The 23,225-nt window shown below is 39.3% G+C and overlaps 1 protein-coding gene across 1 annotated transcript in view; it reads right to left on the reverse strand.

Annotated features, from left to right (window-relative positions):
* MEF2A (myocyte enhancer factor 2A) overlaps positions 1 to 23,225 on the reverse strand; it is a gene marked incomplete at its 3' end in the record, with an annotated part of 50,886 nt that overhangs the window by 1,860 nt on the left and 25,801 nt on the right. The window contains exons 3-8 of the mRNA XM_010019447.1: positions 22,449 to 22,580; positions 19,068 to 19,287; positions 18,347 to 18,406; positions 8,317 to 8,507; positions 6,668 to 6,691; positions 3,044 to 3,170 (exon numbers count right to left, since the gene is read on the reverse strand). Coding sequence (XP_010017749.1) covers positions 3,044 to 3,170; positions 6,668 to 6,691; positions 8,317 to 8,507; positions 18,347 to 18,406; positions 19,068 to 19,287; positions 22,449 to 22,580 — 754 coding nt within the window. The remainder of the gene's footprint in view (positions 1 to 3,043; positions 3,171 to 6,667; positions 6,692 to 8,316; positions 8,508 to 18,346; positions 18,407 to 19,067; positions 19,288 to 22,448; positions 22,581 to 23,225) is intronic.

Raw genomic sequence — 23,225 nt, forward strand, 5'->3', positions numbered from 1 at the left:
GTGTTAGTATTGTCCTAAAATGACACCACGATTATAATTTATCTCCCTCAAGATAAGCTTTCCCGAACAAGTTCCCTGTTCCCATCCACCACCTTGTTTGCTGTGGATGACTTTGAGGTTTCCCTTCCTACAGCCTGGAGCTGAGGGAGAGCCCCGAGCCCACGGGTGCTTCTTGTGCCCTGCGGCGATGGATGTGCACCACCAGAAGACCCTGCCACAAGGCCTCGGAGCTCCCAGCTGCCCCTGGCAGGTGACGCTGCTTCAGCTCCCTTTTGGTTTCATTTCTTCTCGGTTAACATTTTTATTGGAGCTCTGAGAAAGCTGCAGATTCATGAAGATTTTCCCCCGAGATCCTCTGCAGGACTGAAATAAAAACTAAAACTAAACTAAACCAAATACAGGCCTCCAATGCCCAGGACACACACTCAGCCTTCAAGCAGCCAGCCCTGTGACAACCTGCAAGTGTGGCAGTGATGAATGTGCTCTTCTGTGCCACTGGGATTCTGTAGGCGCAGACCTGGAGAAAGTGTTGATGGGAGTTCAGTTTCCATGTGTGTATTTCTTTGCAATTAAAGCTTTTATGATAATAGACGATTAACTTCTGGTGCTTTCGACAGACTCTGCCTGATGGCAGGGGCTGGAGGAGATACTTTTCCAAAGCATACCTGTGCCACTTCACAGTTCTCATTTCCCTAGATAATCATAGATAATCCATAAAGCAGGACACTAATTCCTATACGAGTGATTTGAGGCAAGATGGAGAAGTTGTACAGACAGAGCAGAGCTTCTACATGGTGGAACCTGCTGCTGCCACCTCCAGCTACACCGTACCTTTGACGTCTGTGCCTTGCAAAATACCTGACCTACAGCCAGCAGTATGATTTATGGCTCTGCTCAAGTGTAAGTTACTGTTTAACTGATTCTGTGGGGTTTGGATACTTCTCAGAAATGCCCAGGCTGTTTCAGAACGAGTAACTCTGTTCTGGCTCTTCCTCCAGCAATCTGCAGAAAGAATGCTTCCCGAGCAAAACAACTTATATAAAATAGCAAAACTCACATCCAACATCTTAATTACAGATCCGAGAAATCAACCTACCCCTTCCAGCCCTGGGAAAAAAACAAACCCAAACCCTACCAATCCAGAAAAACAATTTAAGTATCTGAATTTTATCTTAGTCCTTGAACTGCAGAACTGAGATTGCTACCAAGTGGTGACTGCCCCGAGAACACCCACACGACAATTTGGTTTCAACATCAAATTTCTTTCTGCAAATCCCCTGAAAGGCTCAATCTAATAGAAACGATTTTAAAGTGTCTGAAAGCTAAAAGCTTTTCACAAATTACTGCATAATCAAAGGAAATGGGCTGCTTTTTACAGTCATATCCCAGTGATAACGGCAGTTCTCCGTTGTGTAGGGCACCAGTTTTAATTGTTTTGCTGCTTCCCAAGGTTCAGCCTGTAGCCTCTCATCTTGTTGGTGTTTTAGCCTGGTTTAGCCCTCAGCTTCCAGGCGGGTTTGGGTGAGGGACACACACAACACCGCGTCCTGAAACAAGGCCAGACTGCGCCAGAAAGTGAAGGGATTTGTCAGGTGATGGGTAAACCTCAATGGGGGACTTCTGAGAACTATTTGTTCACTTTAAACAGCCATTAAATGCAATACGTAGATCTTTATGGCAAGTATCAAACCAGATCAGTATGTCCAGCAACTTCGTACTTAAGTTTATCATCCAAAAGAAGTCGCCAAGCACAATTCCTCACTCCTCTCATTGTACCGTTACTGCAACCCCTCTTCTCTTTCATCCCTTTCCTCAGACTTTCCCCCTTTCAGGGTAGTGACTGCACAAACGCTCAGCCATTTAGCTGGGTGCTAGCACAGTGTAACTCCTCACTGCTGCTGCTCTCCAAACCCAAACCCACGCAGGGCAGTAGGTGCTGGGGCAGCACCTCCAAGGCAGGAAAACGCAGGGAGCAGCTCGTGGATAATAAACCTCAGTGAGCACATGAATACAAGAAGACACACATACAAGAAGATGGGAGCTGTTTGGCTGGGAGGTGGCTCTGAGTCTAAACTAAAGAAGTGGAGAAAATGTGTAAAACCCCATCATTTGGGGGAGGAAATTATTCCAAAGGAAGGTTGCTCTATCTTCCAACGTTACAGACTCTCCTGATGGCAAACCTCCCTGTAAATCAAAGATTACAAAACCTCTGGATTACTCAGGGTTTGGCCATTTCTTACAAACCTTGGAGGGTTTTTTGGTGTTGTCCTGACCTTTGCACAGGAGTAAGAGCATAAAGTCACTGACAACAGACCAGTGCAGTGGTTTTTACCCATTCTTAAATGCATTATCATCACCATTACACACGGGGTCTGTAATAAATAATCTTGAGGCTGAAGTCAAAACTATCTCTGTTGGTATGGAGACCAAGCAGGAGGCACAACATCATGACTTACTTTCCAAACTGGCAAACCAGTTACCACTTACATGACCAATTCCTCACATCTCACCCATCTTGGGTAAAAAGTAGTTTTAAAGTCCTTCAGTTGCTGGAGACGACAGCAATGGTGAAATGCTGACAGTGCCTTCCCGTGAATGCCCACCACACTCCTGATATAAGCACTGAAGAGGACAAGGCCCTAACTGGGCTCTTTTGGAAACTGAAAGCCCCAACAGAACCCAATTGCCTCCTGCTGTTGGAACCAAGCAGAGCAGAATGAGAGGGACAGTACACCCTGAAGAATCAACTACTGCTTAAATGTGAGGCCCTTCAGTTCCCAGATGGGCAGCTTGAGTTCTGCTGCTGTAATCAATGCACCGTATTGTGTCTGTCTTTGTGCAACCTGACTGAAAGCTTCTTCCTGATGCAAGTCTCAACATTTACACATTTTACAACCTAAAGGCTCATTTCTGATGAATAAGAGCCTTCATTTGCACTGAAGAGGAAAATAAAGTGTCACAGAAATGCAAATTTTCAGGGCTTATGAATCACAAAAGCCTTGTACATCTGACAAATGAAGCCACTTCATAGAAACAAGCTTACCAGTGTTGTAGGCAGTAGGCATGGCCGAGTACACCAGTCCCTGCGGAGGCAAGCTTGGAGTTGTCACAGACACCACAGGGGTAGCAAGAGGCTGTGTAGACTGAGAACTACTTATCCTTTGGGTATTCTACAAATGATTAAAAATAACAACATGTCTTGTGATATCAGAACAATGGAAAATCAAGCGCTAACATAAAAATAGCATTCAATTAAAATGTGTTTCTTTGCTTTATTTTTGAGTTACAAATACACCAGGGTAGATTTTCTAACCAGGCCAAAGCATTCAAGACAACCAAAATGATGTTGGCAAACTGAAATGAAAAATTAACGGAGACTCACGGGGCTGCTTCCCTTGCATGCAGATGTCAAGTGTTAGAGTTGTGGGACACAAAAATAAATGCAGTTTCTTAAGGATACACACAACAATTCTGAGAAGCTCTTAAGTGATTTAGGAGTTTTTAGTCAAAGAGGTTTTAGTGCAGATGGGGGGCGGGGGGCAGTTCCACCAGAAGCCTCCCACTTCCCAGGTGTTTACCCCAGTGTCACCATTTTTGCTGCCAGTTTTAACACTGAGCTGACTACACCTGTCCTGAGCGGAACACAGGGATCTCCTGCATTTGTGTGGATAAGACTTCAGTGATAAAATAATCTCACTGTTCCCATGGTTCCTGAGAAAGTGAGGAAGAACTGGCTATAATGCAGATTTGTTTCAAGGCAAATGACATTTGAGTTCACATGGAGCAACTGTGCTTTTTGACTGGAAAAACAGCTCAACTAGGTTATCTAACTGTGGGCACAATGTGGCTGTTAATAACAGCCTGTCTTTCTCATACACTGGAATGAACATCTGTAGGAACCCTATCACCCAAATTAAGCTCTTTAACCAAATCTGCTGTTTGGAAAACCTTGTGTTGATCACGGTGGGAATATCACCAGGCAGCAAAGCTGCTCTGTCACAGAACGTACGACTCCTCATGGCAGCAACTGTAAATCGTCCTTCCAAGCGTGCAGCTCAGCACCATTCTGCTGCACAGCCACTGCCAGTATCAGGAAATGCTACATTCTTTTATTATTATTTTTAAACAACAGATGCTCAGTTTCACCTACTGAAGCCTTAGAGGTGTTCCAAGTCTCTGCACCCTGTGTTCCTACATTCTTACAGATCAGTTCCCGATTAAGGGAGCTGGATTTCAAACTGCTGAAAACACAGTTCTAAAGCAAGCCCCTCTCTCTGAAAAAATACCCGCTACAAAAGCAGCAGGTTTTCACCTCTTTGGTAGAGTGCCGCTTCCTGGCTTTAAAGATTGAAGCTCCTACTACTTTTTCTTTATTTTGGAAAGAGAAACAAGTATTTCGGGAGCTGCAGTACTTCGTTTTTGTCTCCACTGTGATCCTGAGCGAGTGAGCAGTATTAAAAATGCCTGATGCCCTTTGTAAGAACAGAATGAGCGGGTACCCAAACAGGGCTGTATTCAATTTCAAGCTTAAACTTGTGAAGATGAATTGAGGATTATCAATCCTTGGCTTCTATCTTCCCAGTTAAAAGGAAGAAACATATACCACAGCTACCATATTAAAACTAGCCACAAGCTTCCACTGGCTACCAGGTTCTCATCCCCCTTTTGTCTGGCTGACAAAAAAATCAATCCCACTGATTTTCTGTGTAACTTATCCCTTTAAATCACTTACGTACTTCTGAAAATCTCCTCTAGACCAAGTTTATCTGGCATAAAGATATGTTATTAGAGCAGATTTTTTGTGTCTGCCAGGAATTGACCTTTTTCCAAAGCTTTCTTGGATGGCGGCCTATAAAGTTGGGATTACTGTATAATGGAAAAGTTAAGAGGAGTATATTGGGAAACAATCCAGACCGAAGGATTTCCCCATGGGATTTTTTCTTTTTGAGTGGCTAATGAAGGGGTGTTTCTGAGGTAATTTATTTCTGAATATAATCCTTGAACACTCAGCCATACAAACGCACTAAGGAATACTTGGATGTGTCTGATATTGGTTGTAGCAGAGACTCAGCCAAAGATCCATGACAAATTTCAGGAATTTTTTAGATTACTTTTTACCCTGGTGCAAATGATGGCAGGACCAGGAGGGATTCAGTATCTCTATTTCATGCCATGCTACTGTTCATATCTGGTTTTCATATTCAGTGCTCAGTTCCAACCCCACGTTCACAGACGTGATTTGGAACCGCTTTCCAGCACTGGAATCAGCATCCCAAATTAGCAGGATAAGAGACGTAACTCTGCAGGTGTACTTCCTATTTCTCTACCACGTTTGAGGAAGACCATAGTACATTTTCTTTGTGTGAGCCTTCTTCCCCTAAGGGCTGAGCCCAGTCTGTAACACCACTAGAGGGACCACGCTCCACACAGGAGCCATAAACCAACTCGCCCAATCTGTAACGCTGCAAAGAGCACAGCAGTTCTTAGCAGGTACAAATACCTTAATTGAAGGGATTTTGCATTAATTCCAGTTGCAAAGATACTTTAAGTGATTTTACACTGAATTAGAGCTTTATGTCTTGTACTGGAAACCAGACACTTCTCTATAAAGGCGAGAAGAACGTGCGTGGCAGCTGTTCAACTGCTCAATTAGCAAATCATCCCAATAAACCTTAAAAACTTCAATACTGACTTTGAAAAATCATTTCCCTTTGCTTTAGTAAATCCATTGTTCATGTTTAAGGTAAAAAAGTCAACCAACCGCATGCATTCATCAAGAAATTGATCTAAATCACTACGTTTTCCATGCTTTCATGCAATTAGAGCCTCATATTAGCAACAGGTCCATGTTCAAAAACAAATCAAGGTATGCACTAGGCAGACTGTGTATTTCTACAGTTGCACCATCTTCTGCATGGTTTGTGCTACAGCAGCTAAACAATTTGAAAATGGCTCTAAAAATAAGTTACAAATGATTTTAGCCTTACGTCCATTTTCCAGACAGAATGCCAAATGTTAAAACCTTTTGGGAAAAAATAGAAAAAACACAAATCCCAGGAGCTTCCTTTCCAAAGCAGAATATCTTTCCACTGGAAAAAAAGGTAGAATTATTCATTTGTGATTTTCTATTCCTTTTGGTAAACAGGGAACACCCCTGTGGTTTGATAATCTCACGCAGGATGAAATAATTCTTAACTCCAAGAAGGTGACCTCACCAGCAATGACGTAATCTCCTTGAAAATAAGAGAAGTAACACAGGGCTTGTGTTACAATCTGAACAACTTCAGGAGTGAAGCCACCTTCTAAAAATATGCCAGTAATTTAGGGGATGATAAGTGGTTATTTATATTTTACACAAAGGACAGTAAATATCCTATACACATGGACAGTTACTCTGTAAGGCTCTTTTCCAATGTTCCCTCCAAGAAAAACAGATTTTCAGGACAAAATACCCCAGAACTTTTCAAATGGAAAGCACTAGACTTTGGATGGGTTTTCAACTTGAATTGGTTGGGATTTGAGTTTGATAAAACAAATGTATTTTTGTCTGCTACCAAGGGAACACTGGAATTATTTAAAATATGTAATGAAACTACAGTTAGAGAGCTGTAGTAAAAGGCATTTGCAGCGTCTTGCTGGCTCTCATCAAACAGTAGCCCAAACTCACCAACTCCAATTCATCCTCCTCCGACTGTACTCAGCAAACAAGAGGGATAACACAGTTACTAAAAATAGCATTGCTTTCAAAAATTAAAGAAAAAGTCATGTTTGTGCTTCAGGATTTTTATTCATTTTAATTAATAATGTGAATTGGCCACCTGATTCTGCAAGTAATACTACTAAGAGGTTATGATAATTTATGTAATTTGGATCAATTAAAAAATACCATACTGAAAGGGTGTAGAAAGAGCTTAGCAAAAACAAGGACACAGCTACGCACTGACATGTGGATGTGGAGCACAGCAGCTTCTGGCAGGACTGATCCAATAAACATCCAGCTCAGTAACTAAGTATTTTTTACATACAACCATCCCAGCACCTCTACGCTGGAATCTCTTTCCAAATTCCATAAAAAAGCAGGCAAAACCTGTATTGAATATTATGTTGTTCTTAACAGCACAACAGTGAAGAGGTACTGTGCACTACTGATGTTAGAACAGCTGCATTAACAAGATCCTCTTCTTGTATCTATTTCTAATTAGTTTCAAAGTGTAATTTTCACTTTAATAACCAGCCAGAGTATTTCCGAGCTCTTCTACACTTCAGCATTCCTAGAAAAACCTGAAACTTCAGGAATCATTACTCTGTGGATAATTACAGCTTTTGTTACTTGGATTAATTTTGTATTATTCATTGTGAATACCAGTAACAAATATAAGCACTTGTGGTATCTTAAAAACAAATAAGAACTAACTACACAGAGAGTACTTGTATTGTTTATATCCTGCTCCTCTTGGTCAGGGTTCATTCTTCCATACACAGAAAACAGAAAATGTACACAGAGACGTTTAAGATTTCTACATGACAGTGAAGGATTAAGACCAAAGGCTCTGGCCAACCAAATCAAAGGAAAAATAGAGTAACTCTTCCTGAAAGACCTGTTCTGGTCTCAGTGCAGTGGTTGCCTCATGCCTGACACGAAACTTGTGTGCTATTCTGAATCTAGGCTGAACAAACATTACTACCAACATGCCAAACTGCACAGTAGGATTGGAAAGTACACAAATAGGGACTGAACCTGATCCTCATTACTCTTTCATGCCTGCATTGAGGACATGACATCCACCACGGACACACAAGGTTGCATTCCAGCACACCACATCAAACGAGTTTCTCTCACACCGTCCTTACCACTGAAGCTACATTTTATATCCCACAACCATTACGGCTGAGGACAGACAGGTACAAAGTGTGCTTTAGGGCACATTAATATAGTTCACTTCACCAGTGAGATCAGCCATTCCTCCACAAAATAATGCATAACCCTTTTTGAAAACCCACATCCTCCAAACCAACAGAGTTCTCGGTACCAGCTGAGTGAGATGTAAAGTAAAACCAACAAAATCCAACCTACGTCTCTAGGATTGCACTCTAACCCCATTCAGGTTGGTCAAACTATTATATACTTTAAATAAAAAAAATCCCTTACAAATTTAACTTCTCCCAAGGTAACAACTTATAATTTAGGTTTTTCATCAGTGCAATTTCAGAATACAACCACCTTTCTATTACTGTAACCCATGGTAAGCAGATGAGATAGTGAACAGAACACTTCATTTTCACAAAGCCACTCACAGAACAAACATTCTCACTTACCAGTGGTGGCATCATACCCTTGCTGGAGGGTGGGATGACAACACGGAGGTCGGGTTTGCGATTGTTCATTCCAAGATTACCTCCTCCAGGTGGAGGAGGAGACTTTGTAGGCATGACTTTGCCTAAGCCATTCCCACCACCACTAGTTCCGAGCAGACTTGGTGAAGCTCGAGAATTCACAAACCCATTTCCTGAAAGAGGAAAAACAAATGTCCCCTAAGACTGAAGAGCAGCAGCAATACAGATACAGATTTGTAGCAATACAAAACACAAATTACAAAATAACTCTTTAGTAAAACTTCCAATAACCAAACCTCTCACAAGAGGTGCAGTACTGCATCATCGAACAGACAAAAACCACTCTCACCAGAAGATCAATAGGTAAAGGTAATATCACTTCAAGGGCACACTGTGGCTGCTTAAATGCTGAGAAGAGCACATTGCCCAAGAACCATTTCTAATAACATCCGCTGTGTTTTTTTATTTCACCCTTTAAAGTTCCTCCAGGCTGAGAAAAAAGTCTGTGGATTTGCACAACTCCATCCCCACCCCCACAGAACACGAACTATACTGAATTGTTGTCTCTTGCTGTGAGAATACAAGATATCAGCTCTTAAAGTCTCTATTTCTAAAATGTCTTCTCCAAATATCTTCAGGACCTACAGGGCTCCAGCATCTACGTTCTAATAAATTTGATTTCAGTCTCAAAAATATACACCGTCTGATTATTATATTTAGCAATGAGGGGGATAAATCCTTTCCCTTCAAATCCATTCCAAGCTCTGTACGCAGATATACATGTCCTTTATGCCCATCAATTTAATTTACACTGGTCCTTCTCTACCTTACTCCTGATACTCATTCTAAATAGAATTAGACACATCAAAGACTACAGGTCCTGGCTTCAGCACTGAAAATCTCCAAAAGCTGAATATGCTCAAGACACAGACCTTAACTCACACTCAGATCAGGAAAAAGCAACAAGACAGTACAACAGTTAAGTGCCAGTATTCTGTTCTCCACTGACAAAAGCACCAATCATGTTACCAAAATATATTTCTCAGAAAAAATTTAAAGCCACATTCCAATGACTTTATCATATTTATAGCAACATTTCCCAAAATACACACACCTTATTCAGCTGTAAAAAAAAAAGTTGTTAAGGAAGGAGAATTTCACAACAGGGAACCCTATAGTTCACACTACAGAACTTGTGTATGTGTGTGTATAAATAAATAGTTCATAGTACCATTACGTTTATACTAATATTGCAGTTCTGAAAGCAGCCTTTATAGTCACAATTCAGAGAAAAGTCTGTTACACAAAGTTCACTGTGTGGGAAATTCTCTTCTAATAGCCCATAGCGCCACACTGGCATGAATTTTGTATTATTATTCTAATTTGAATAGGCCCCTATGCCCAATCCAATTTTATTACATTAAGTACATATTAATCTGGAAGCAATTAAAATAAGAAAGTTGTCAGTGTGACATTCCACCTCCTTTAGCAAAATTTCAAATGCCTGTAAAAGCTTAGCAAGAATGAAGAACACAGCACTCATGGAGGTGACTGGTACTGCTAAGATACTCAGCTGGTGTACGTGGTAGGTGTGAATTCACCAGGATGGTAATGAGCCTCCTCCATTACTACTGATCCTCATTACACAGCAAGGAAACTGCCAAATGCAATCTTCATCTCTGCCCTGTCCACCAGCAATGGAACCCTACATCTTGTTTTATCAATTTAGAAATGGGAAAAGCAAAGATTTACAAGGGCATGTAGTGATGAGGACAAGTTTAAATGGCTTTAAACTGAAAGAGGGGAGATTCAGATATTAGGCAGAAGCTCTTCCCTGTGAGGGTGCTGAGGTGCTGGCACAAGGTACCCAGAGAAGCTGTGGCTGCCCCATCCCTGGCAGTGTTCAAGGCCAGGTTGGACACAGGGCTTGGAGCAACCTGCTCTAGTGGAAAGTGTCCTTTCTAGTGGAAGTTTGGAACTGGATGAGCTTTGGGGTCCCTTCCATTCCAAACCATTCTAGGATTCTACAAATTACAATGAAGCTCTAGTCCTGATGTGCAGATACTCTACTGAGGTTTATAAAGGTCTTCTGGAAACAAAGTTACTGCTAAATACTTTTACAGAAAAAAATGCATAAATTGGTAGAACTTACTGGAATTTGCAACCACAAGATCAGTCTCATTCACATATGGATGAGCACTAAATTCACAACTTTAAAGCTAGGATTTCAAATTCTGGATTTACTTACTTTGTGGATTGCCTACTGTGCCCAAAGCCTGACCATACATGGATGATCCGATATGTCCCTTGAGTTTTTTGAGGTTAACAGAGCAAGGAGGAGTTATTCTAATTTAGTACTTTCCTGAAACGTTTGTATGAGAGGTATGGGAATATATTTTCTGAGAATTTAACTTAGAAGTTATGGGGAAATGAAGGAACACAGACAGCAGAAGAAAGAAAAAGCTTTTTATGTCAGCATTCTTCCTTGTGTATTAAAAACCACAGCAGAAATTGATTTCATGATTGCATCTACATTCCTCAGCAGAAAACAGCAGAATTTATCAGGCTGCTTCTAAGGTTAATGATAAAATTTAGTTAAAGTGGTTGAAAAGTCGGTCTAGAGCTGAGAATATGTACTAGAGCTAAATATACTCTGGACTGCTAAGAAAAAAATACCCACAGTTAGGTCACACAGAAAAACCAACCAGCCACAGAAGAGAAATTAAGTTCTGTGCTAGCCCTAAGGTTCCTGAAACTCCGAGACAGCTGTCATAGAATCATGGTTTTGTTAAATACAGTTATGCATCAATCCCTATCCATTATTAATGAGTGTAAACTGAGTTATAGACAGCCTACAGAGCATCGGATTACAGGAGAAACCTTGCACAACGGACAGAGTAAAAATTAAGTGGATTTGGAACCAGATGGGATTTCAAATTATTAGAGAAGAGCATAATTTTCACCAAATTGCATCTAAGAAATTTTTACAGTACCTTCCATTTTCAGAAAAAAAAAAAAAAAATAAATGCCAGAACATTTAAAGAACTTACTGTTATAAAATAGTCTGGGCTTTAATCTAATAATAATAAATAGCATTTTATTACTCACAAGGCTGTCAGTGTTACCTTTTCTATGCCAAAGCTGCGGTGTTCCGAGTTGAATTTAAACTTCAGGACAATAACACTTTGTATAAACAATGGAGTTCTGTACAGCATTTTAGTCTATCCTATGATACCATTTCCTGTCCTCTGTTTCCAAGTATTTCGGTAGCTCGTGTGTTAAATCTGGACAGTGTCTTTCTTCCACACCCAATACAGTCATTTCCTGCAGCCCTTATTACAAGGCTCTGCCAATCCTTCAGAAACATTTCATGCTTTTAGAAGTGCTGTCAAAAACAACAAACTCCTTGCCATTGCCTCCTCTGTGCAGTATCATTCAGGAGCAGGGCAGAGTCAAAGCATTTGTTCTGAAAAAAGGCTGAGAATTTCTTAAAGTGAGTGTTTAGAAAGAATGTATTAAGAACAGGAGAAACAAAAAATGTCCTAAGTGTGCAATACTAAAGGTATCAATCCCACAGCAGCCCTTTGTTATAAATAGCAAACACTGAACACGTAGCAAACACTGGAGTATCTGTATTGATTATCTGAGGAATCATATGCTGGGCTGCAGTAAGAGTTTGGAATATTCATTCTTACTATGCAACTTCAGGCCTTTTTTTCCCGTTAATTATCTAATAAGAAAATCAAATTACAAGCTAAGAGTGAAAGGATAACTAAAAGCATGGTATTTCTTACAGCAAGGTCAGGAGCCAGAAGAAGATAATGATTACAGGATGATGCAACTATGCGGCTGTTTGCCAAACTGAGGCTTTAATAACCCCATAAATCCTACTTACTATTTTGTATGATACAGAAATTGTAACTACCCCACCCACTATAGATCTTCCCTAAAGACAATGTCTTTATGTTTAAAAACACTATCAAACTGAAAGATGGAAACAGAATATAAAATCCTATGTAAGTGTAAAATAAGACTGGTTTTACTTCCATTGGCAGTTTTATTTATCTCTAATTCTGTAAAGCAGACGATGAAAACATGTTCAAAACACTTCTTTGGAAAACAGACACCAATGCAAAGATGATAAGCTCTCAATTATATGAATCATAATTTAATTAGATTTCATGATAACAAACATGCCAGTGTGCATTAGCCTACTTCTTGCTTGGTCAGAAAATGTTTACTTTCAAACTAACTTCTTTTCTGAAGCTAAACCTTAAAACCCACCCATTTTAACAACTGTGTATTTTGCCTTCAGAGACATAATACAGCTTAATCTCATTTACTGTCCTGCAGCCCTCGATGTAGCATTCAATTACGTGAGCCAGACTCATATTTCACTATATAAATCACATCAGCTGTAACAATGAACACACGTGGCTGGAAAGTGCTCCTGTCCTTATTAGTACTCAAAGAATAAATTATAGGCATTGATGCCATTAATCTTTTTTTGTGGTTCACCTTCGAAGAAACTGGACAGTTATACACAGATTTGGAAAATAACTGTAGGCAAGCAGCTCAGCAAGATAAGATTAAGCAAAAATAAGAAGAGCAGTAAATAAATACTAATGTCTCAAATGACATCATACAGCCCAACACATGTCGTGTAATTAGAAGTAAACTGAAAATTGTGTTTGCAATAAGCCATCAATTCACTGTGCGTCTAGAGAACCAGATAAAATCCACCTAAGAGAAATATTCTCATGTAGGATCTTGGTGGGAATGAATGTCACGTTACAAGTAAACACAACAGCATTTCTATGTGCATTAGTTGCTCAATTTATTTTTTTTTGTATGACAGCTTTAAGTGGAAATTAAATAAAAAATAAAACCCCCTACAATCAAAACCCAGCATATGCCGTTCATACCATCTCCAGCTTTGCACAGCAATCACTGCTGATCCTGTCATCATTTCCAAGCCTAAGTTCTCTGATAGCTTTGGAAAGAATTTACATCTTAAAGAAGCTGAAATAAATGTATTTCCACTGATCTTTACAGTGCAGTACTTCAGATAATGCTATGATTAGAATTAAAACATACCTTTGACAGTAATGTAAGATTTTGAAACATGTCTAACATGTACGAATTAGACTTCTAAAGCAGTACTTCAGATATTAAAAGTCATCAAAAAGAAATACACATGACTAAGTGTCAAGGGAATGCTTACTCATGTTAGAAAACTAAAATAAAACCCTCATTTCCCAGGTTGCTGAGATATTTTCCTTTCTTTTCCTTGCCTAAAGTTACATAAAAGGAGAGACAATTTTCAAGAATATTTGGAATTTAAATGGGCTTTCTTCACGACCAGGATTGTTATTCAGAATGCAGCAGCAAACCTAAAACAAAGGCATACTGCATCTATATCTAAATGTTACTGAGCTTTGTGTGAAATGCTAGCAGTGGTAATTGGATGACTTTTAGGTCTTTTGTCAACTATACAGTTTACAGTTAATGAAATCAGGCTTTCTGAACTTGTTGATTTCTATGTACCCACACAAAGCCAACACAAAGAATGGTAAATGACGGATGACAGTGGTGATGTGTTTAGAACATCTGAGGATGTGTGGTGGTGTATCCTGGGCAAGGTGACATTATATGGAACCCCCGACTGGTTTGGGTTGGAAGGAACCTTAAAGCTCATCCAGCTCCAAGCCCTGCCACAGGCAGGGACACCTTCCACTAGAGCAGGTTGCTCCAAGCCCCTGTGTCCAACCTGGCCTTGAACACTGCCAGGGATGGGGCAGCCACAGCTTCTCTGGGCACCCTGTGCCAGCACCTCAGCACCCTCACAGGGAAAAATTCTTTCCTAATACCTAATTTAAATCTCTGCTTTCAGTTTAAAGCCATTACCCCTTGTCCTGTCACTACCTGCCCTTGTAAAAGTTGCTTTCTTAAGGTGGTCATCTACAACAGTGCTGAGCATTTTATCTGATGCAGGTGACACAGGCTGGTGAGTTTGACAGTGGGTGTGGAGGGAGAAGAAAGTCTCTTTTCTTAAGGAAGAGGCTGATAGCTGCAATCCAGTTTCAAGCAAAATTCCTACAAGAGGTATGTTTTTCCAGAGTTGGCTGGATACTTCTCATTGGGGTGTCTCTCATTTAATAAGCAAAACAACACAATTAAAAAGGTATGCACAGACAGCTGTTTTGTTATTGAAACCTTCGGGTGTACTCTTCAGAATTGCAGCATATTAGCCATTTGACTCGGACTTGTGAAAGACCAACCTGAAAGATTCTTTTAACCTCAGACAGGCCAGAAAAAGCTCTCCCAGTCAGCCAAGCCCTCAAGACAAAGGGAACCATTTACAGGTGGGGCCCTTCACAGTTCTCTGTCTTGATCCCTTTCTGGCAATATACAAGCAGTTTACAGGTGCGTGCAAGCTGTCAGTTGCACCTCTGCATAATTCGTCCTCAGGCCAGATCACAGATGATCTAGACTGTCTCTTAATAGAGATACAACAGGTCTCAAGACACAGCTTTATTCCAAAGAAATTCAGTATTCCTGAAGTTACTTCACATTCTCAGAATCTGAAGATTAGTGAGGACATCAGAGAAGATACAGCTCTGGAATAAAGATTAAAAATTCACTACTCAAGAAGACCAGACCTTTCTTATCCATTGTTCCTGATAATAAAATTGTAAAGATAATTTCCCAGAAGATTAACTAGCTCCATAATCTGCATTACTGGCCAGAATGGTTATTTCACTGACAAAGAAATACATGGGCAAATAATATCCTGTCTCTGAGAGATCATAAAAAGCCTCTACTTTCAACAGCTCTTTCAGAATCATCTAGGACTGAGATCATTTAGGATTGGGAAGAACTTAGGGAACTCATCTCAGTACAAAGGTTTCAAGGTTTATGGTTTTCATGCAGCCTTGGCAATGAAAACCAGTCAGGTCCTTTGCACGGTTCTAGCTCGATGCCACTCATGAAAGATACGGAAGAGAAAGCAGAGATTGGCTCACAGTGGTACTTCTTTTGAGTCCTTCTGATTCTCAGAGTCCTCAAGGATGGGATACTGTCACTGGAACTGCACTTCACTGGTACCTCTGATCGATTCAAGGTATAACACTGACTCTGCTGGAACACAGTGAAGCAGACCTCCTTGTGACAACTCTGGATGTGGTCCATCCATCAAGTCCTTTCAGTCCAAAGGCAAAGAAACTCTCCCCCTCCTTTGGGTATTTGCAGCAAGTGAGGCTGTACTTTGCCTAATTAGAATCCACAGCCTTTTGAAAGGAGGATATGAAAATGCAGCATGTGTTCAAGCCACGATCATGCTGACAACAAATACCAAGGTGTACACATTGTGGTGATAGGAGATTCTTGAAGCATATTGGGTGCCCATCAAAAACTGAACAGAGCTTAACACTGACCACAGGCAACAGTACCAGGAAAATTCTAGCTGCAAAACATTGGATCTAATTAACAGACAAAATAAATTAGCTCAAAAGCAAACACTGTCATAATGCCGGACATTTTCTCCCCTCTCAGAGCTGATACACTTGCCAAGTAAAAAATTCAGCAGATGGTTTTTATGTGGTGGGTAACGTTTTAAAAATACTACAAAATAAAAATGCTTTTGCAGAGTTATGACAGCTGCATGTGAAGTGAGCTCGCAGTATTATAAAATAATCACTAAATTTTCTGTTCTAGATAAAAAACCCACCTACCAATCTTTGCTACAACAGGCAGATATTTTTACTCAATTTTCCACAGAAAAACTGTTAAGTTGGCAGATTGACTGCTAAAGCAAATCAGATCTATTCCAATCAAGTTACACAGGACTTGAGAAAAAGAATTATGTGAGCTAAATATGAGCCATTTTATGCAACATCTTTGTTTGAACTGGGTCCCAACTAGGCAAGATAACCTTTACTTGCTTTTTATTCAGAGATAAACGCATGTAAGTATCTTTGAATGAAATGAGAACAAAATCTCAAATGTTCAACGCTTCATAATGCCAAGTAAGACTTGGATACTTTTTCCTTTGTCTGTAAGAGAATATCTGGGAATATGGATATGCCAATACTCCATCTTTATCTTCACCATCTCTCCTATAAATTATGAGCTGCAAATTTGATACATGCCCTTTCACAACTATATCCATAGGAGAAACCTCCAATCCTGAGAAGTTTAAAAGATTGAAAGCTACAAGAAAAAAACACAGGGTTTTTAAGTGAATTCTACAACAAATGTAGCAAGAAGCTAAAGCCATTGTTGTCTGCAGACATAATTAACTTGATATACACACTTCAACGGCAGCTGTCAAGCTCAGATTGACAAGTTAGCAGATTTACCCAATCTGGTTATGTGTGGTTTCTTGATTTCGGTTGCAACTGAGAAGGTTACTGTGCACCTGACAGTATTTAAAAGGAGTCATGCCATATCCTAGTAGAAAGTGGAGCTCTGACAACTTAGGGTACTCTGTGGCTTAGTATTCTGGTGCTAACTAGGTAGCTGAGTGTCGCTAAAGGTGGTACTTATCGATGTTCCACTCATCTTCCATAGCCACAACTCTTGTATGAAAAAAATCTTTCTAGAAATGAGTGGGTATATGTGTAACATTTTGGGTGCGATGTTCTGGAAAGTAAGAGATAAGTGATGCATTTTGACTTTTCACATAAACTATTAATAAATGCAAGAAGGAAAACATTTTATGGCATTAAATATGTTCACCAAGCTGCTTTAACTGGGTATTTCTACAGTTTAATATTCTATAGCAAGTGCTGTAAACAACTGTTTTATTTGCTTACTGAAAGCAAGAGTCTTAAATCTGAGGGTGCTGTTACTAAAGCCTGATTTTGGAAAAGAGGCCTGAAACAGCCTGATAATAAACTTATTTAGTCTGACTTGAGAAATGCTATGGAAATCCACATCTGACCTCCACAGTTTCTAAAAATAGTCAACTTTTTTCAGCTGAGGAAGTTTCCTCCATTTAAAATCTTGCTTACCTGATGGAAACCACTCTTTAATATTTCATATCTTTGCTGCACATAGCCAAAGAACGGATAAAGAGTGGAAAGTCAATTCTGTGCTTTCAGCCTTGTAGTTGTGGCATTTTTTATTCATCAATTCAATTGCCTGACTTCATCTTCAAAGAACTTTTCCCCAGTTGCCACACGAAGTAGCCAGTGGGCAAATACTGAAAGGTCAACAGTTGCTTCTCTTGCTACAAACACATACCAATGAGAGTTATGTGTATTTGCACAACTGACCTTCAGTCACCAAGACATCTCAAGGCATGGAAGGAACACGATGGAAGTGGGTGAACTATCATGTATTTTGCCATTCTGTGGTGTGATAAATTTCAGGGGCTGCCCTCTAACAGAGTACTAGATTTTGTGTAGGGGAGATAAAATATTATTTAAATGAAACAGTGCTGTCATATCTTTTTACCAAAGACCAAAACATACTGTGAATTTGATTTTTGGCAACATCTCTAATTTGTTTTTGAAAGAAACTCTGATCATCTTCCAAAATTTAGACAGAACCTAGCGATGAGCTTCCAAGATTTATTGCTTTCTTTGTATAATTGCTAGAAAATGATTAGCAAGATACACATGGCAATACAAACAATACAGTCTGTATTTTCTTCCTTTTGATTGGCACCACAATCAGGTCTTGCAAATACTAAGCTTGAGAACACAGCCGAGTTGTCTTTAGTGTAATAGTTTAGTACAGAAAAACAGAAAAGCAAGAGCGGCGTGCTGCTACTGAAAACCACTAACAAAAAATGCAGATACTACTGAAGTGGAAAGGGCATGGCAGCAAAGTTAAATGCCTGACAAGAATTTACAAGATTTAACAATTGCAAGGCAACTAAGAGAATTCTGACTTTTGTTCTTCCACAACCTCTTTTTCAAGAATCCAAATAAAAAAATGCTTTTGAATGACTGTGAAACTAATCCCACAGTACTATTTTTCAGCAAAAAGATGATACCACACTTACCAACTGGACTGGTACCAGCTCCATTTGGCACTGTGAGGTCAGTGGTCCCCATCATTCCACCTAAGAAAAATAACAGAGCATTAAACTAACTTGCATTAAATTAATCTGATACAGTACTGTATCATTGTGTACTCCAAAGCTTAAGCCTTTAAAAAGAGAAAATGCAGCAACACCATTAAGAACTTGTTACTTGGGGTTTATCTGCTTGTGTTTGGTTTGGGTTTTTTATAATCATAGAATGGTTTGGGTTGGAAGGGACCTTAAAGCTCATCTAGTTCCAACCCCTTCCACTAGAGCAGGTTGCTCCAAGCCCCATCCAACCTGGCCTTGAACACTGCCAGGGATGGGGCAGCCACAGCTTCTCTGGGCACCCTGTGCCAGTGCCTCACCACTGTCGTAGTAAAGAATTTCTTCCTAATGTCTAATCTAAATTTCCCCTCTGTCAGTTTAAAGCCATTCCCCCTTCTCTTGTCACTACATGCCTCTGTAAAATGCCCCTCTCCAGATTTCTTGTAGCTCCTTCAGGCACTGAAAGCTGCTCTAAGGTCTCCCTGGAGCCTCCTATCTCCAGGCTGAACCAGCCCAGCTCTCTCAGCCTGGCTCCAGAGCAGAGCTGCTCCAGCCCTCAGAACATCTTCGTAGCTTCCTCTGGACTCATTCCAACAGATCAACATCCAACAAGAGTGTGTAAAAGGAAAGCACAAGAGCAGTGAAATCTCACCTGCATTGCCAGTACTCGGTGGTCTCTGAGGGGCCCCAGGTGATACGTTCCGATGCAGGGTGGTCTGAGGTGGGGAGAGCATGGTCGTGTCCGTTAACGATGAACTGGCAGCCAGGGATGGGGATACGAGGGAACTCCCTGGGTTACTGTAGGTTAAAGTGTTGGGATTGGACACTGGAACTGTAACCGACATGGAGAAGTTCTGAGCAGGCAAGCCAGGCTGGAGGAAAAAAGACAAGGAACACACACAAGACAACAACATTAGTATAATTATTTCTGCAGAAATAGCACGTTATAAAAACACACATTAAAGTTTGCCAAGAATTACTCAGGTTCAAAAAAAAAAAAAAAAAAAAAAAAGTTAATTATGTTAGTTTTTAAACTGTATTAAGCATACGATTTTAAAACATCCATTTGTTGTAGAGTATGGTGTTAAACTCTTAGACATCATATAAATACAGTTCCAAAAGAATTACTCATACACTTCTACAATAATGAAAGTTCAAATACAAAAGAATTGGATATTCATATGAAGTCACAAGCTCAGAAATACCACAAATTTACCAGTTAATTTCGATTATTACAAAGCAATGACAAGTTAAACATGTCTACAAATCACTGAAGTGCTGTACCTTCAAAATATAAGCATAAACATGCACATTATAAAATGAACAGTCAATTACACAAAAAAGAAAAAGTTAGTAATAACAGTTTCTATTAATAACCTTGCCAAAATATTGCTACTTATCTCTAAAACTTTCTTTTTCAACAGACTAAAAGAAGTAAACAGATCTTTAGAAAGTCACTAAGTTCAGTAATGTGAATTTAAGCATTTCCACTGTCATTATTGTGACTGCATTCCACAAAGTGCTTGAATAACCACTCCATCTTTCTTTCTTGCAAATCTCTTCTTTTTTTATTTTTTAGTTCAAAGTTTTCCAGCATTATTTACAAGGCAACTATTTTTCTGAAGTATGTATGTTTGTTATTCAACAGCTATTAGAATCAAAAGCTTAGATGCCTGCCCATCTATGGTACTCATTTGGTTATGACTAACTTCTTTGGCCTTTGTCTCATTCCTATCCTTTGACAGTGATGAGTTTCTAAACAAAAGGGACTGTTTTCTTTCACAACTCTCATAATTACTGGAAACAAAACCAGGACAGGTACAATTTAAGGGCAAAACTTAAGTGGTGTTACTTTAGTGGTATTTATTGACAGAATACAGAGATAATAGTTTTGATTTAGAGGTCAAGTGCAGATGACAAACATTCATGACCCAGCAAGTATACTTAAAGAGATGCACTTTTGTCATGTGCAGCTGAAAATTTACTTGGAATGAGACTTCTGTACAATGATTTTGATAGAAATAAAACAGTAACTAATTAGAAGAACAGAATACATTTTCTACAAGAAACAAAATCTCTTACTGGTGACAGCCAATGACAGTGTCCCTCCTGAAGCATTCTAAGAATAATTATCAATTTTTGGCACCAATGGAAGGAAAAAGTAATGAAGCATAGTGACATAATGCTAGCAAATCATTCACAGTATCTAACTAATGACAAGCTGCACTGGTATTTGTTTTCATGGGAAAATACTTCAAGAAACTACTAAGTATCTACCAAGAAGAAGGTGGTTTTTCAAACAGCACGCTGCCAAATAATTCAAACTGAATCTGAAATACCTGAATTGCTTAAAACAATGCTAGAAAGTAACAGTTGGAACATTTTTTCTGTAGGTGTCTCAATACAGAACTAATAAAAGACAGCTTCCCCCCACACCTTACAACAAAGGCTGCCTCTGCCCATCTATGGTACTCATTTGGTTATGACTGAATTCTTCACGCTTTGCCTCATTCCTATCCTTTGACAGTAATGAGTGCACTAGAACAAAAGAAACTATGTTTTTATACAGACCCATAAGTACTGGAAACAGAACTATAACAGGCCCAAATTAAGCTATAAATACAGAACCAAAAAATAAACGTTGCCTTTTTTATTTACCCTGATGTCTGTACAGACAATTTAAATTGTTCATGAAGACCACAGAAAATCAAGGAAGAGCAGTTTAGCTGTAACATACTGAGAGATGAGGCCTGAAGATGTCTCAACACCAAAATGTTGGACATCAAAAGCTTCAAAATAAAGCAAGAGCAAAGATACTGGTTTCATTCAAGTATAAAGAACTTGCTAAAAGAAGTGATGCTGGGTGTCAAGACTGTCAGTTTGCTGACAGTCCGAGAGATGGCCTTATTGCTCTGAACAATGAAATAATTTCTAGTACCAGCCAGTCATTTGGGGACATGCTATTCCAAGTGCCCCAGGGTCTGTGCTGATTAACCTAGTCAGTCCATTTACTTTAATTGCTACAAGATTTGCAATGTTAAAAAATTCAAAGGCTGTGGCAGAGCCCTGTATTAGTTTTCTTAGAAAATACTTCCCCTGTAATACTCAACGCTAATCGGGATTTGTAGATGGAAAATAAGTATCATCACACACGTCCATGAAAAACATGTAAAATTTACACTGCAGTTATTCCCAAGCTTCTTGAGTTCTGGAGCGAAGTGACCTACTACTTGGGTTGTCACACCGTGTAAATTGGTTGAAACCTGGGACAAAATTTTCCATGATCTTTCAGTGGCCAAGGAGTATTTGTCAGAATGTCAACAGGAGCAAGACACCCATCTTTTAAGGCTCCCATTATCTTTAAACTTCTACATACCTTTCTTCAGCACAACAAATGCCACTGATTTGATGACCAAATTAATGCTAATCTATCTGCCTATTTGTAACATACTGTAAAATCTTGATCAACAGACAGATAAAGAGCTACAAGATGTAAATAAACTATCCTACATCCCACGACAAAATCTATCTTTATAAGAATATTTTGGGTAGGATTAGCAAAGCAGCTAAGCTCCTGAAATTTAGAAATGTTACCTCATGTTCACAAGGTATGAAAAACTGTGAGTGAAAAAGAGAAGCTACAGATAAATCTTCTTAGGAAGATAAAATACATTTTAACAAGTATCAGCATCTCATTTTGCCTCAAAAACATATACTCCCTTCTCACACCGTTACACCCTCTTGTCTTTGCAGTGGTTTTCAGTGGTAAGCAAACACCATGAAAATTCTCATGCATGTAATAGAAGCACAAACCATACTTTAGTACTCACTGCGATTTTATGATTCCGCATCATATTATCAAACTCTTCATTAATTTTTTTATATTTTTCTTCTGTATGTGGCGTGAGCACATATGAAGTGTCAGGGTCCGGGCTGTCGCACCCTCTGTGTTCCTTCTTGTTCAGAGCCTAAATAATGAAGTTAATAAAAAGGATCAACAAATAAAAAGTAGAGATAAAATAAAAGTACTTACAGGGCCTCGCTTGAAAATAAAATCACTATCTTCATTTAGTTTGCTGAATCTGTCCTCCGATAGTGGACTGTGCTCAAAGTAATCGTCAGCATCAGGGCTCTCACAACCATTAAGGCCTTTCTTTCTTAAGGTCTGAAATACAATTGGAAAATTCACATACAAATCATACTAACTTGCCAAGAAGTTTTGTATACTACTGAATCATTCAGAGCCACTGAAACTACATGAAACTTTCACAGACAAAACTCACTGTTCAACAGACAGGCTTAGTCTTTCAAAATAAAGGCATAGTACACAAAGAGAAAAGGTTCATTTAGAGGCACAGACTCTCCCAGGTGCCATCTCATGGGTAACTTTAACCTACAACCACTTCATCTTTCCAGCATTCCATGTAAAACTGGTTTTGGCTACTGGCTGATGGAGTGATGTTGCCTGACATACAAGAAACATTCAAGCCTATGGCAAAAGAGTTAACGGCATCACTGGTAATTAAAAGCCAGTTTACTGGATTTTTAATGTATTGATTTCAGCACCCCAATATCTACATTTTAAAGAGCAAACAGTTAAGCTCTGAGAAACACAGTGGCTAAAATTTGCAATCAAGTTCAACAACTGCAGTACATTCAGATATATAACACTTGTTACAAAGGCAGGACTTCCCTGCATTTCTGTCATCCTGCATGATAACAAGAACTGCAAAAAAAGTATAAAAAGAAATTACATAATCCCTCTCTACAATGACTTAGTTTGCTAAATATAAGTTTTTTCAGACTCCTT

This window comes from Nestor notabilis, unplaced genomic scaffold (genome assembly GCF_000696875.1).
Source record: "Nestor notabilis isolate BGI_N333 unplaced genomic scaffold, ASM69687v1 scaffold7928, whole genome shotgun sequence".
Lineage (NCBI taxonomy): Eukaryota > Metazoa > Chordata > Aves > Psittaciformes > Psittacidae > Nestor > Nestor notabilis.